At 38.3% G+C, this 17,118-nt stretch overlaps 1 protein-coding gene and 1 pseudogene across 1 annotated transcript; one reads left to right on the top strand and one right to left on the bottom strand.

Annotated features, from left to right (window-relative positions):
• Nucleotides 1-354: 354 nt before the first annotated feature.
• On the bottom strand, nucleotides 355-5,465 carry LOC103709047 (annotated as a pseudogene).
• An 8,661-nt stretch (nucleotides 5,466-14,126) lies between these two features.
• On the top strand, nucleotides 14,127-15,233 carry LOC103709044 (calmodulin-binding protein 25). The gene is made up of 2 exons (XM_039124806.1): nucleotides 14,127-14,323; nucleotides 14,354-15,233. Exon 2 carries the CDS (start codon nucleotides 14,356-14,358, stop codon nucleotides 15,007-15,009), a length of 654 nt encoding a protein of 217 aa, XP_038980734.1. The 5' UTR covers nucleotides 14,127-14,323; nucleotides 14,354-14,355; the 3' UTR covers nucleotides 15,010-15,233.
• Nucleotides 15,234-17,118: the final 1,885 nt, after the last annotated feature.

Genomic DNA, 17,118 nt, shown 5'->3' with positions numbered 1-17,118 from the left:
TAAGCATACAGCCTGCAAAGCAAGGAAGAAATAAATAACAAGCTGACCCTGATATCTCTACCTGCCTACCATGATAGCTCTACAAAGTGAGACTTTGAGCATGACGTGTTTTGCTACACAGCTACATGCAAAATTTCAAAATCACATGAACTTTAATACAACTTGAACTCAAATTTAGGAGAGATGAGCAGAAGACAATGCATATTCAGTTGTGCAGGCCATGTCAAGCTACGTAAATTTTTCAAAAAGAAAAGAAAACGAAAACTTACATGTGCAACATAACAAGAACAGTTGCAGAGCTCTGACACTCCTTCTTGCCACTGAAAAGCTAATCTGTTTTAATGGGCGTGCAGGTAGTTGCAGACCTAAAATTGTTAAAGGCGACAGTTGTGGAGGTTTAGATACATTTGGAGAGCGTGATGAAATAGAATTCCTGAGAATATTTGTTTCATCTCAGTATACACTCCAGAAACGAAGAAAGAGCAATAATATGAAAGATATTAAAAATGAAACATTGATCAATAACAATTATTGGGACTAACATTGTGGCAACCCATTGTGCCAATAGAAAATGGTTTCCTTATTAGACATTCTAAAATCACTTGAAGACCAAACCTGCCACCCAATTTTCTGCTCTCCTGAACTACAGCTGGTTCCATGGTTCATCATAAAGTCACTGAAAGCAACCCAGCAATGGATATAGTGCACTTACCTTTAAAGAACCACAAAGAAACAATAGATATATGGATCAAAATTCAGCTTTATAATGTCATTCCCCTGAGTGGTTCCATGGTGCCCGGCATGAGTGCAGAAAACAACCACATACAACTGTTGAATCATCACTCTGATGATTGGGTAAACCATTATATCTTAGCCACTGTTTTTAACGGCAGAATGAAAGTGCATTGTGAAATCACTGCCACATATAGTATTTCATCGTGCAATACAAAATCAGCTCTAAAATGAGAGGCCCAAAGTCGACTTTGTTTAACGTGTATTTTGACATTTGAGCAGTGTAAGGAATTGAAACAAAATAAGACTCAATAGTATGAGTACTAAATGACTTTTGAGCTATTACTTTAACACCAACTCCTTAAATCAAAATTTCCTATATTGTTTAATGTTAGTTCCATCCACATTTAATATGTTCTTCACCTCTTCCCTTTCTCTTTTCTGAGGTTGTCTCTGGCCCACATATCCAAGCAAGTAGATGTTTTCTCATTGGACTGAATTACCAGTCCTCTTTCAACATCAGGGCAAGAAGAACAAGCCACCTGTATCTTATACATTGAGGAAACAAGCAACTAATTGCTAGTGAAACCAGCATAGTGGATCAAAGTATCTTAATTGGTTCTTCCATTTTTGACCATAACAGGCAAAATCCTGTGATTCCTCCAATTTACTCATTTCTAAAATTTTCCCTCATAGTTTAAGCATACAACCACCATACATACAATGCTTGTCATCAATATGCGATCAGCTATGTTGATGTGTACATAGGCTGCCAACATTCCAACCAAAAAAATAAAGACAATCATATGATTCTATTGCACAGGCTTTCCTTCAAGATCAGATGGTATCCATAACTTTAAAACAAACAATTTTGCTGCTTTTCAAAGTGAACTGGCATTTACTCATTGCATAACACTCTATAACAATATTCCACCTACAGGGCCCTGTTCTTGTATTAGACAGCATGATTTTCTATATAAACTGAATTTATTGAAACTATCTCTCTCGCAATCTTTTACCCATCAGTTCTACGCTCTATCCTAAGTCCATACATACTTCAATAAAAGCTTCACTCCACAAAATTCCCATAGTCAAAGTATAAATGTCATATTTAACAATTAATATGTTCTACCCTTAGCAAATATTCTTGGATTTGAACACACACATACATACTGGATACCTATGTTCTCGAATAATGCTTTCATATTTTTTTTATTTTTTTGATTATTTGTTCACACTTATATGAATGTTTCAAGTCATTTGCAATTAGAGTGACAGTTTAAGCCTTTAATCAAATTAAACTCAAATGGTAAAGTTGCTGCAGTACAAAATAAGCAGAAGTTATTATGTATTTGGCCTGACCAGCACGAGTCCAACATACTTCGATAAATTTTATGCTGTACTCAGAAAATAAATAGCAGATGACTAAGACACATAAAAAGTGACCTTTGCATCTGTAGGGCACATGCAGATTAGCTTCATTGACATTAACGGAGTACATAAAGCCATCCACATTACGCACCTCTATGACATGGATGTTTGCACCTAAGAGTCAAGAACCTAATTTGTTTATGTTACCTAATCTGACAATACAAAAATATTAAACTATTTAAAAACATGATGTGTATGCACGCAAGCATGTGTATATGAGAGAGGGAGAGAGAGAGAGAGAGCTCCTGATATGGTTACCTGAACTATGCTTGCTCCCTGTATGTCTGTTCATCTAGGGCCCTCCACAGGTATAGAGGGCAGCAACTTGTCGAACCATATATTGCTGCCTTGTGCGGCAGCATCTTTTGCAGGTTTCTGAGATGCCATACCCCTTCTTCCAGATATGTAACTATTAGCTTCCTATGAAAGAATAAACCACCAAAATAATAGTAAGTTTGATACTAAGCCAGAAACAGTTTAGCTCACACTTACAAGGATTATTACATAGAAGCCTCAGATAAAACAAGATACTTACTACCGGTCTAACTGAAAACAATCAAATAGAATTTTCTTTTCTTTGCAACATATGCAAAGACTACTATATATATGCGTTCTTATATAAGCTTTTTAAATACATGATGTTGACAAGCTGCTAAAGATGAAGTATATCAAATGTTGCTACAAGTTCACAAAACTGTCACACACAAACTATATGGATACTTGTAAAAGCCATTTAGTTGGACAGCGATCAGCTCATGTAAGAAATTCATTTGAATTTATATTTTTTCAGGAGAATTTTTCATTTGTTAATGTATCATCTGTAACCAACTTATGGGTCTTCATGTAATAAATGCAACTTCCTGCAGGTATCCTGCACCAGAGCCCTCTGCCTTGTTGGGCTTCATACAAGTCCCTCGACTTGCAGCATATAGATTTACAACTTGGCTCATTAGCTGCATCGGCTTGCAGCCAGAATGTCCAGTAGTTGAGTTGCAGGAATTACTTAAATGGTGAGGGGGAATCGACCTGAACCCCCCCCATCACCCAATAATTGATCCCATCACTAATACCTCTCTCAATTCCTTGTACCATCATCTCTGAAGCTTAAGGTATTTCATCACCAAGGCCTTAGCCTTAAATTAAGATTGCAGGTGAACCATTTGGAGCAATAGCAATTTGAAAAGCTACAGTTCCAAGTATGCTGCAACTTTAATGCAGGTAAGCAAACACCCTCTAAATGACATGAAAAACTTAAAGATAACTGATAGCTAAACAATATCAAGTTATCAAAAAGCAAGAAGGTCACAGTTAGTTTATTTTCAAAGGTACAGAAGCAAATGGCAATGTTCATACAATGTTGTACGTCAATCAACATGTATTAGCAATCAATCCAAGCTGCACAATCTAGCAGACATTGTGTTTTTTTTTTTTTTTTTTTTTTTGGGGGGGGGGGGGAGGTCTGCAAGATACTGTGCTTTCGAGGAGCAAAGTTTTATTTTACAGCTGTCATATAGGAGACCTCCAGGCTCCAAGTCAATAGTGATCCTAGTGAAGATGTAAAATTCTCAGATTAGAAAAAAAGCTCTCTCAAACTTATCAGGAAATCTTCAATAACATAACATTGCACTATTCATATCTATAACGGCGACCAAGATAACTTCATATGGCTTCCTCCACAAATCAAAATCATTATCTGACAAACCCTAAATTGCAATTTTAAAAATAATACGTAGCAGCCAATAGATACAGATTGCGCTGCCAAAACAACAGGAAGATGCACTTATCTATTACCATATTCCTTCAGGGGAGAAAAAGTAAAAGAGCCATTTCTATCTGAAATTCTGAGGTACCTGCAGTTGCTGGTGTGCTGCAGAGAGAGTCTTGCCAGCTAATAACATTCTGATTGCAAGCCAAAGCTGTTCTCTTTGATTCTTGACATCATCTGATGTTTTCATGATGTGCATTGACAAATTCCCTAGTGCAACCTTCCGGGTTTCCAGCTTTTGTCTCATCTCCTCCAACTCATTAGTCTGACACAGCGATTCTCTCCTAACCTGTTCACCATACCGCCACACCGCTAACCAGCGAACTAATCAATTGAAGACCCAGAAAGAAAATGACAAGAACAAATAAAAGACAATCTAGAGCATAATTTTTCAACAAAATCAACAAAAACGAAAAAGAAAGAGAAAAAGGAAAAGAGATGAAATCATGTGAATCAGAGTCAAGATATTAGTTATTCACCAAAAAAAAAAAAAGTTTCATGAGATCAAATCACATTTCTCAATGTGCTTTCATCATTAGCCAAAACGATTCTCTAATTCCCAAACTATGATTGGTGATTCTCCAGCAGTAAGCACCAAAATACTTAAACTAAAATTCTTGACTCCGAAATTCCAAGCAAAAAACCTTTTGATTCAGGGTTTCCAGTTTTATCATCCAGAATAACATAACCAATCTCCGGAGAAAAGAAAGGACAATATCGTCGGAATAAGAAGAATTCATCAAATTAGATCACATTCCTCGGTTCGTATTTCCACCATTTCAATCAAGAATCGAGGAACAAACGAAAAATATGACTATCCGATCTAATTTCCTGCTTCTTAAACCAAGATTCACCACCCTCAATTAAAACATAAAAGACATGCCTAACTCAGGAAAAATAATGAATTTAAAAATTTCTAAATTCAAGATTCCCAAGGGAAAACCTTTTGCAATTACCCGATCCAATCGTTACTCAAAGAACAAAAGCATGCAACCTTTAGATTAAAATAGCGACACCAGAACCCGAAAAACCCTACCTCTATGATCGACTCCAACTTCTGGGCCAGAGACTCCTTTCTCCTTAGCCTTCTTGAGGGCGGAAGAGAGGCTCCAGAAGCGGGCAAGCTCCTGCTGGAGGTCCTCCCACTCGACGATCTTGGGAGTCTCCGCTCCCTCGATCCCCTCGAGGGTCAAGAGCCCCAACTCCGGTCCCGTCGCCATGGATCCTGCCGCCAAGAGTTCTTGCTCGCTGCTGGCTCGATTGGAATCCATGGTCGGAGCTCCTCATCGCATCCGAGGAACCGAGATGGGGGGAGGGTCGAGGGTCATCGGCGATTCCCGGCAAGAAGCCAAGGTTTGGGAGGGGTGGGGATCGCGTAAAGGTGGGATTTTTATTCTTTCCTTTTTTGAGAGAGGGCGAGGAGAGCGAGGGAGTTATGGGGACTGGTCGTTGGTGCGCCACCGAGAACCGATCGGCTGCAACGCTCCAAAAGAAACGCCAGCGGGATTATTATTTGTGGGTTTTAAACGTTAAGAAATCGTTGGAGGAAGGATTAATGAAACTAGGATGCTTATTGTTTGATAAAAGTTCATTGAGGGATTGGCACGTGCAAAGCAAGTGATATTAATTTTTATAAATAATTTGGGATTTTTTTTACATGGATACCTTTCTAAATATCGAATTTTGTATAGATATCCTTCCAAAATTGATACTTGCATGTATACCCTCGTAAAACACTCGTTTTGCTATTCTACCCTTTTTTATCCTCATTTTTGTATATGTATCCACCCATTTAACGTCGTTAAAAAATTAATGGTTTCAAATTAAAATGACTAAAATATTCTTAATAGGTACATGTGCAAAACAGAAACATTTATGAGACAATCGTACTGAAGGACAAAAAAGTAATTTTAAAATTTTATTTTATTTTTAATTAAAATAAATATGGTTTTTATTAATTGTGTTAAAAGAACTATTATATTAGGGGCATTTGTGTAAAAATAATGTCTTATGAGGGTACAGAAATAAATATAAATTTTAAGAGGATATTCACGCATATTTAAATTTTTAGAAGGATATTTATGCAAAAAAAAATTTAATAATTTATTATAAATTTAATTTCAAATTTGGCCCATTTGTTTTAAGCCAAGCGGACTGTATACGCATATATTTAGGAGGAGAGTAGTTGCAGCATTGGTGAGGCAAAGCTACTATCATTGCTTTTAGATATCAAGTGATGAGAAATGAAGAAAGGATTCAAGTTGCAAGGCATTGTGATGGTGAAATATTTTGGTTCGATGCTACGTGGGAGCCGAAGAAATCAGCCAAATAATCTATTGGGATGGCATAGCATGTAGTTGGTTATTAGCTTCTAGTTTGGTGTTAGTACAATTAATTTCTATAGCTTAATAAAATTTTAAATATAACTAATTATGCAAAGTAACCACAACTTTATGCTTTCTGCAACTCAGCTCTACTCTCCGCTACTCTTAGCTGATTAGTAATTAGAACATTTTTTGTAACCATTTCCATTTACTATATTATTTCATGGTTTTATTATGACCTAAGGATGTACATCCGATCCTCTTCAGATCTCGCAATGGCAGAAACCTTATGCACTAGGCTGGTTTTTATTTACTATACATATTGCATCATAGGAACGAAAATAATCATGATGATTTAGAAACTTGAAGAATAAACCGATGGTGAACAACTTGAAGTCTAAAAGACATAATAATCATAATTTCTAAGTGAATCTTTCAGATACTAATCTTAGAGCTGACGGTATAAAATCTCAAAGCATTCTGCACTGTGACCCAAAAGATACCTCTAGGCAAGCCAGCATAACAAGCCAAATTAGCTGTAAGATCAGGATTCTTTGCATCAGTCCATGTTAATGCTTACTTCTGGCAAATATTATTGTGAGGATAGCTGAACCTAAGACAACGAAAAAGCTTTTATCTGACCACCATCATCTTTTAGTCCTATGAAAGCTAAGATTATTCAGATTCCACAAATCAATACTGTGTGTTCCATAGGTAGATCTTAAGTACTCTCCCTCTTATTGTTTTGCATAGCTATCAAAAAAATTCTTATCATAAAATAAATATCCCAAAGGCATTCCAAACAATTCTCAGGATTTTGATTCCGCATACAATTATAATAGAAAATCAGTTTCTGAAAACTAATATCAATGGCGAACGAGACTTTAAAAAGAGAAAGAGGGGAAAAAAGAGAAGGATGTAAGAGCTACGTATAAATCCGTGAATTGTGTAGAGCAATACCAAGTTTGAGGCAATACATGGTTGATAGGACTGCACCAATGGTCTGAGCTTCTCTTTTGGAAGGCAACGGGCAGGGCTGCCACTGAGTACAACGAGAGTTCAATATAAAAACATTAGGCCCATTGAACAGCCCAGAAGGGGATGTAGCCATGCAGAAAAGGAGATGGAGGATGGTGGAAAGTAAAATTTTGAAACAGATTTTAGTAGCTTACTCCTTAATTCTTCTATGCTTGAAACAAAATTAACCCTAAGCAGTCCCATTCATGTATAGAAACCATGACCACATCCTATCAATGCAGTCATGAATTAGAATAAAAAAATTGAGTCATTAAAGATGCGATAAGCAGCACTCTTCTTTACAAAAGATATAGTTATATTACTAAGTAAATCCATCAACACTGGAGTTTAGACAAGCCTGAAGCAACTAAGTGCACAAGAACAATCTCCGAACCATGAATCTACACATAGGACAAGCACATTGGTTTTTTTTAAAAAAAATTTTTATCAACCTAACATGATAATTATTCATAAAGATTCCTAAAATCCAACTGCTTCTTTCCAAGCCAGTTATTTTGTGTTAGGAATAGATCCTAACGTACCAAGTTGACGAATTCTATTCTCTATCTGTCGTCCCATGATTGGAGGAGGTCCTAGCTCAAATAGATCCCCACGAAGATGCTATGAGATTTCCAGCTTGTTGTAGGTGTTTATGTTTGAAGGATTGGTAAAATGGTAATATGATGCCCGTGTTTCCTTGAGCTAAACTGTGTGCGGTTTCCAATCCTCAATAAGGTTCTATGTGATTCAGAATTCAGAAATTAAAAGTAATCGTACTTCAACAATTCTGTGAGCGTTGGATTACTAGGAGTTCAAATACCAAGGAATTTAAGTGGTCAGTGTGAGCGGATGTGATAAGTTTCTTCGATTGCGGGGAATGAGCTGAGTGTGGATTATAGAATATTGGTAACAAAGAGAGTTTCTGAAATATTTCAGGTTAAGTGTTATTTTAATAAGCAATGTAAGATTTTTTTTTATAGATATATATATTTTATATCTTATCAAACTTAACAGCTATTTATCTAAATTATAGTATTATATTTTAAAAATATATTTTTTAATTCATCTTATCAAATTGATGTTCGTTAGTATGTTCAAGTTACAAACCCATACTCAACGAACCAAGTAACATAGAGTCAAAAGGCCTTTGGATGCAGACTTTAGGCTTAATTATCTCCAATAGAAAAAATTAGTAGCATATTGTTAAGGCAAGGGAGCTTCTTTCTTCTTTTTTTTCCTTTGTCTCCTCTATAAAAGAAAACATACAACAAGAACAAACTTCTCCAACTAATACATACATAACAAGCATATGTTCTTCTGAGTGCATGACATACAGATTTCGCCCATAGAACATTGCATGATGCTGACATCTCCAGTCTGGCTTGACAAAGTAAAGAATACTAACCCTTTCTCATTCACCTAACTAGTCTACATCTCAAAGCCTATCCTTGTCCAAGATCATAACCAAGGAACCTTCCCGGTTGACTCAACCCATTTGCATCCTTTGTTGGCTGTCTGTAGAATGTCATCGAAACCTAGCTCTCCACCACCATCCTCCCATGGCTGACTTCTGCTCTTGCTCAGCTGCAAAACATATAACTTTTTCTCTAACATCTTTGATGATGAAAACAAATCCATTAACCTGGATAGGCAAAGAGAAAGCCAAGGCTCCTGAATTGGCTCTACAACCAACTCAACAGAGATTGTCCAAACTTCAAAGCCAAAGAGAGGTCCTTTTCTATGCACTTTGTACAGGCATATATGTCCTTCCAAGTTCCAAGTGCGGACCTTGTTTTTGTTTTTGTTTTGCACTTTCTATTGTACTCCAACAACACAATCCTAATGCATTTTATGCACATCTAAATCAAGCTAGAGATTACTACAATGGCAAAGTACAAACGTGGTCCATGGAAGGCTGGCATCTAGTGTTCAAGTGTTATTGATGAATGCACAAGTCTTACGGGATCCATCTCTTTCCTATGGAGGCTAATATATATATAATTTGGTTTAAAAATGCAGCATGGCTTGTGGAGGGACCCGAGTTGGGTGGTGGTGAATTCGTGATTCGAGTACTTGGTTTTGTTTAAAGCATGCAATGCGTGGCTTGTGATTGTTCCTAACAAGGAAAGGCGGAAGCTTCCCAAGCTGTCCACATATGAGACGTCATTAAGGTAAACCTTTGGGTCTGATGGAGACAAGGCCAATTCGTCTATTGTTTGAGAGCCTGAGGGTTTCGAATCTTTTGATGTTGGGACCACTCATTGAGTCCATTCTATTGGGATTCATGTGGTTGGCCGAAAAAGAAGGAAGAAGTATGGTCAACAGAAAAGTAACAAGATGACTTTTGTTTGGTTGGAGTTTTCAAAGAAGAAAGACGGAAAGTTTATTCCCATGGAAATATGATTCCCACATTTTATAGAAAATCTTTCCATAAGAAACATGAAAAAGTTACTTTTCGTAAGCTGAAAATCACTCCATTTTTATTATTTATTTTTCCAAAAAGCCCTTTAGCATTAAAGAGGGCATTAAAGACCTAATTTTATTAAGGGTATAATAGGAATTACACATAACTTTTTATAAAAAGTGGATGGTCAACCAATATAAGCACTCTGAAAATCTGTTATTTTTCATTGTAAACCAAACATGTCAAAGTACTTTCTCATACATCCTTTTTACAGAAATCTGCTTCTCAGAAATCATATTTCTAGAAAAAAAATACTTTCCGTGAACCAAACGAACCCTTAGTATTTAGTGGGTTGGTTACAGCATTGATTTAAGTTTTTTAAGCCACACAGTTAAGAGGTAGATGAGGAGATTTATCATTAATCATCATCTCATAAGTAAAAGCTTTTCACGAAAAAAAAGAAACACACACAACACACACACACACACACATATATATATATATATATATATATATATATTGGGTACTATTATGACATTGTAATGGATCTGGGGCATCTCGATCTTGTATTGTAATAGTCTCATATGTTTATGACTATCATAGTGGCAATTAACTTGATAACTGTTACGGCAAATCTAATGCACCATTAATGTAATGTAATATAAAAGTTTTTGAATTTTTTTTAAAGATAAATTGGGGGCTATTAATGATATGGAGAAAAAAGGAATAGTAAGGTTGTTTGGACCCTCATGGAGGCTTGTTGTACAGAGGACATAACCTCCACCCCAATGGAAGTAAGAAAAATTTAAAAAAACTAAATATATTCATATTGATGCAATGAAAGTCAATCAGTTTATGAATTAACTAACACATTATATTGGGAGTGTGCAAACTAGTAAACTCAGCCTATGGTCAAATACTGGACTAAGATATTCTTTGAAGCTTGTCATGATGCTAGTGGTCAATTTAAAATTTCCGCTATCTTGTTGAAAAGTTACAAGAATAAATTAGGTTTGAAATTCAAAAATTTGCCCTCCATGCCCATCACGAGACTACATACATTATTCTACCAACAATTTCCTTTTCACTCACAAAAAAAAGAAAACCAAGATGTCTCCCACTTTTATTTTAAAAGCCAAAATTCTTGACACTTGAAAACTCAACAAATTTTCTTAGTGAAAATTGAAGCATTAAGACCAATTGGTTTGAACATGTTTGAATGAAGTATATGATATTAGAGCTCCTAAACTGCGTTATAGACTAGTAATTGCACACTTCCTTTATTTATGAAAAGCTATTGAGCGAATCTTTCGTAGGTGCTTAGACAAGTGTTCAACTAACATAATTATTAGGAACTTAACAGTTGCTTAGACAAGTGTTCGACTCACATAATTATTAGAAACTTAACATTCCCCAATATGTGATTGGCAAATATAAAGAGCACAGTCCTTGCAATTAAATTAGAGTGTTCGTAATTCACTGTTGTGAAAGCTTAAAATACATAACTCCAGATTATCTGCACATAATCAGGGGGTTAAAAAATGAAATATATGCTCTCTTCAAGTCTGAGTAACTCGAGTCGACTCAAGTTTAAGAGTTGGAGTTGACTCAGTAATTAGTCCTGAGTCTCTTGTGGGCTACCACTGATTTGTGGATGGGGAGTCATTCTAGATCTTATCATGATTAATAACTACAATAAAGTGAACTACTCAAAACCAATGGACCCAAACTGACTTGGCCTAGTTTTGAATATTCTTGGCTGAGTTCCTCCTACTATGCTTGCCATGATCATGCTACCAATTGTCTAAACCAATTAAAAAATAACTCCAGTGCAATTCTTTTTCTTCCATGAAGTTATCAACTCCTTCAATTCCAACATGTAATGCTTTAAACAAAGTGAGTGGTGGATTTCCAGATATAAAGTGGTAGCTAAAGAGAGAAGGAGATCTTATGGCATCTTTCGTAAAAATCTAGTGCTTCTCATGGAGTATGCCCCACAAAAGACCTTATCAAAGATAAGACAAGTTTGGTGAGAAAAAAAAAAGTCTGAAGAGTATCCATCATCCTAATGCCAAGTGGCTTTTATTATGTGCGTTTACTCATACAAGTCTAAAGGCAGCAGAAGATAAACGACTGTTATTATTATAAAGTGATTAATTGACCTAGGTCTATGGCAAGGCTTCAAGTAGCTGCTTGGAGAATTACATTATTAAACGCACTTAGACATGTGAAATCGAGGTTTAATAATGGGATCGCATGCATAAACAAAGAGTAATAGACTCGGTCATCCAAGTTCAAAAAAAATTTCAAATCCTTCCTGAAATTATTTATTATTTTTTCTTCACCAAAAGATCTGCCAAACATGCTACCTATGTTAGTAGGCTTGAATTATAAAAGAGTAATACATCATATTTTATGTATTGTTGAGATTATATGTGCAGTATATATCGTAGCTAGGACATGTGTGTAATGTTCTTTACCTCCCTACTGGAATAGAGTTGGCACCTACTAAAATTTTGTCGGCTAAATTCAAAACTAAAATAACTTCATATAAATTACCTACTAATCAATATATATTGATTTATTTCTCACCATTAATAATGCAAAATTGTAGAGAGTTAAGATTTAAAAATCCATTCATGTTTTTTTTTATAAAGATATTAGAGAGAGAGAGGGAGACATTCCATACACTTGAGTGGATTAGTTTAATTTCTTTGATACTCCCATTCACAAGATCTTTTTTTTTTAAAGTGTAAACAGAATCCAAACTTTAGTATGAGTGGATTAGTTGCAGAAGAAGTGAAGATGGCACCACCTCCAGGGTTACGCGTACGAATGGAAGACGTCAGCGAAATCATTAATATAAAAAATAAAAATAACCCCCAAAGGGACTCGGTCTAAAGACCACGCGTCACCTGGGGATCTCCCAACAGGACCAGCCCCCCCATATGATGGACGGTGCTGATTCTTTCTCATTTGGACGGTGTCGCCCTCCTTCGCCGCCTTCACTTTTCGCGTGTGTGAGACTCACATTGGTGCAGTCAACCTTCTCGGATTCATACCGAAGCTCCCCATCCAAGTCTCTGCTCCTCTATCCTCCGAGCGCGCGCATAGAAAATTGTCATGCGAGCGTAGAATACGCCGTCCAAGAGAAGCACATCCGAGGCCCGCATAAATATTTCCATTCACGCATTTCGGACCCCACCTCCTTTTAGAATCGGCTGACGCGTCCGCTCGACGCGGTTCCGCCGTCTCGGTGACGTCAGCTATGGCGGAATAGAATATTCCTTACTTTACTCGCTCTTCGGTACAATTATACTACTGCCTGTTGCGAGGATTTACGAAGGGTGCCCCTCGACGTATCCTTAGGCCCACGCGATCGGTGGACTTCGTTTCAGTCACGACCGTCTGATGAGATCATACGGTGGCAGGGGATGGGTCAGATTCTCGCTCGTGGCTTCGATGGGGCCGTGATTTGGAGCTGGGAGGGTCCGCTGAGTACAGTGGCATCGGCGTAAATAATTTGATGTGGGAGGTTAAGTTGGAAAACTGGTCAGGTACTCGGGTCTTCCGAGCTCCAAAAAGAGGCGGCACTCCCGGAGAAAAAGACGCCGATCAAAATATAGAGAGAAAGAAAGAGATCGATCCCACCCCGACACACGCACAGGAGAGTGAGAGGAATCGTCGACCGGGCCGACGACGCGCCTTGACGGTCAAAGGCTGCGTCTAAAACCTGGGCTGAGGTTCCTTCATAAATAGTCCCTTGAGAATATTATTTTTATAAACAAGTACTCTAGTGCATCAAGATTGCACTGCCTCCACGAAATTTAAACTTCTAGATTTGCATGAAACATGTCTCTTGGGTGGGCCAGCCTATCCGTATTATCTTCTGAAATGCTTGACTATAGTTTTAGTTTATGATTAAATTGTCAAATTTAATTGAATAACAAGCAACTCAACCATTAGCTAAGTTTTTTAAATGTAAACAATAAAGTACGGAAAATAGTAGATTTATAATAAGCTTGACACTTGCCACCAACTCCATGGCCATCTGTTACATGCTTCGTAACAAATACAAGTATTGATTTGAATATATTTCAGGACATTCAAATGGAATTATTAGCTTTTCATAGTTTTTTCTTTTTTTGTTTACAATCTAAATAATGGAAATGATTTTTTTTTTTCATACAATAGTTTGGAATCACTAGTAGCACCCTAATCAGGGACCAAAAATCCAACCCTCATCTTTGTTAGGGACTTGCATGCAAAATCGCATGAGAGCACCGTCAACTAAACCTTAACCCAAACTCCAACCCCATAACCCCAGTTACCAAAAACCCCTATCACCGTCACCTCCGACACAATCCGCGGTTACCGCAGTACGGATGGCGTAGGGACACGTGGCCCTTTCGACGCGCTTTGCCTCCCCGCGGCACCGCCTCATTAAATCCCCCAATCCCCTCCCCCTCCCAACTCCCCCCTCCCCTTCTCTCCTTGCTCGAACCAAAAGCTATCTCTTCTCTCCCTAATTCCATCGAAATCCCTTCCGTCGCCTCGAAATGTGGTGATACGAACCCTTCTTCGAAGCCATACTCCTCGAAGTTTTTCTCAGATCGGAAATAGAGAGAGAGAGAGAGAGAGAGAGAGAGAGAGAGAGAGAGAGAGAGAGAGAGAGAGAGACGATGTCGGAGAACTGCGCCGCCGCCGCCGCCGCCATCGATCCCTGGTCCTGGATCTCCGACGCGTTCGCAAAAGAAAACGAAGCGCTGACGAGAGCCCTCCAGATCTCGCTTTCCGGCGTCGACTCCACCGTCTCCACCCCCTCCCCCGTGTCCGCCGATGCCCTCTGCTCATCCCCCTCCTCCCTCCTTATAAATCTTATCAATCCTGAGCCCCCCGTCTCTCCCTCCAATCCCCACTCGGGCTCGAAGCGACCGGCGGTGGAGGTGGCGGCGCCGCCGGCGACGGGGAGGATCTCGAAGAAGAAGTCGCGGGCGTCAAAGCGGTGCCCGACTACGTACATCAACGCGGACCCGGCCAACTTCCGCCAGATGGTCCAGCAGGTCACCGGGGTCCGGTTCGGCGATGCCAAGCTCCCGGTCGAACCGGTGTTGAAGCCCGAGCCGCAGCGGGCCGCCGTGAGCCGGCCCGCGATCCTGCCTCAGAGTTGCCTCCCGACGCTGGACACCTCTGCTTTTTTGTTGGACCGGGCCGCGGTTGACGTGCCGGTGCCGGCTTCGCTGGGTTCGACTGGACCGGTGGTTGACGGGCAGGTCGGGTTTGAGTTCGAACCCTTTCCGAGCTTCCCGACCCTGGAGTCTTGGGGCGTCATGTAGGCGACATCAGTAGAGAGAGAGAGAGAGAGAGAGAGAGAGAGAGAGAGAGAGGAGCCAATAAATCGTTCCCCTCATGGGATGGTTTAGTTTTGGTTTTTTAGAGACGTCGACCAGGGTTTTTTCTTCGTTTCTTTTTCCTTTGCTGTACATGCAGTGGAGCGGGGGTCAGACTTCTGCTTTTTGTTGTCTTTTTTACTATGAATAGTATGGTAGCCTTCTAACTACGGATACTGATGCAGTTTCTAAAAACCATTTTATTCATTTATACTAGACTAAAATGAGGACTGAAAGATAGATGGCTCAAGTGACGCTCATGCTAGTCATGATTTTAAGGGCCTGGGCTGTGTATTTTATCCTTTATAGAGATTAAAAGTACAGCCAAGATTCTTTGCACAGTTATGGCTGGTGCTTTTGTTTTTCAAAAGGTATGTGTGTAGTGATTTTTTTCTTTTTACGTTTTAATGACTTTATATCAACCTAAAATATGAGGGAGAAGGGAGAGTGAGATGCAAAGAGAGAGATACTATTTGGCGGTCAAGGTTTTACCATAGAAACCAACCCCATGTGAGTCATGGGTCAAGCTTATGTTTCTAGAAATAAAGATCTTACCTTGGAGGCTAGTCCCGTATATATGAATCATGCATCTGGCTTGTGTTTCTAGAAATAGATATATTCGGGGAAGTGTTCCTTTCATGAGGATAGCATGGAGCTTTACTTGGATGAACGCCTAATTAGCTTTGGTCTTGCATAATGTAATCAGCTTTGATCTTGCATGGCACAAGGGTGAGAAAAGGAAATGACATGTCGAACCTTCTTAGGTTAAATCTTCAAGGCACATCTAAAATTTTAATTGCTTAGTAATTTTGCCCAGTAATGTATACCGTGAAAAGCTATCAGGGCCCACCCTTGATTAGATCCTCGAAGAAAAATAATAAAAGCCCTCATGCATGGGCATGTTGGTGAAAGTGTTTAAGCTTTTAAAAGGGAAAAGCTTCATGCATGTCTCCAAAGTCTTCCTTGAAGTTATGTAACTCATGGTTTTCTTCTGAACTATCAGAGGAAGAAATCAGTATTTGGGGAGATTATTGGATGAACATAGCAGCTCCCTTTCTAAAATCTCTCTTGACTCATGATTGACAAATGGATTACCACCAGATTCAAATGTGACCTGGTGTATGCCTATGGAGGCTATCAGAATCATGTACTTGTTCAAGTCGAGAGCCACTCATATAGAGCTACATGAGCTGAATATTTCTTGAGAAAGAAAAAGATATAAGACAAGACTTAAAAAAAATTAATACTGGAGAGCAGGGTACTGCCTATCCCTTATCTGTTGAATCATATATATGCATTAAGTCGAACTACATAACCATACCCTCTTTTCTCTTCGATCATGAAATAGTTTCTTATTATTGATAGTGTAATTGAGATGAATTACTCAAATTTCTATCACACAACAACAGATTGGGCATCAAGTAATGATGCCATTTTTAAGCGGACGGAAAATCTATCAACTATCAAATGAATTATACATATGGTTTCATCTATTTCAATCTTCGCTTGCAATGATATAAAAGAAACTAGAGAAATAATGGAACAACAAAGAATCCTCCAAGACATCATCAACATGAGACTTTGAAGATTTCCTCTTTTTTTTCTTGTTAGTTGCTCAAAAGTTTACTTAGCATTTGTAGTGTTCGGAAATAAGCTTTTCTGTTAGATGCCGATCATTCGGACCAAATATTTTGATAGTATGGTCTTATTATTTTTTAAAAATATTTTATTTTTTGATTTTTGATGATATCTTTATAAATTTATATTCAACTTGCGTAATTCATCGATTCTAAAAGCATATAAAAAATCTAAATTTACTATGAAGAATTTTTAAGCTCTGAGGATAAGAGAGGAGCTTAGCTGCGGAGTACTTCGACGTGAGGACAGATTATTAACGCCAAGAGTCAAACAAGGAGGCTGTACGCTAGGTTTGAAAGATCGTAGTACGAGAGAAAAGATGCCATAAGATGATGATAACACCAAGAGCTTGTGATAAAAATATGGTGGTATTCCCTGTTCTCATGTGATGGGGGGGGGGGGGGGAGATCGAGAAGA

The sequence above is a fragment of the Phoenix dactylifera genome, chromosome 3 (assembly GCF_009389715.1).
Source record: "Phoenix dactylifera cultivar Barhee BC4 chromosome 3, palm_55x_up_171113_PBpolish2nd_filt_p, whole genome shotgun sequence".
Classification (NCBI taxonomy): domain Eukaryota; kingdom Viridiplantae; phylum Streptophyta; class Magnoliopsida; order Arecales; family Arecaceae; genus Phoenix; species Phoenix dactylifera.
Note: the sequence above shows the minus strand (reverse complement) of the source record. Positions and strands in the feature narration are given on the sequence as shown.

Excerpts from the sequence above, each read along its gene's own strand:
- LOC103709044 (XM_039124806.1), top strand. The coding sequence starts at position 14,356 with ATGTCGGAGAACTGCGCCGCCGCCGCCGCCGCCATCGATCCCTGGTCC.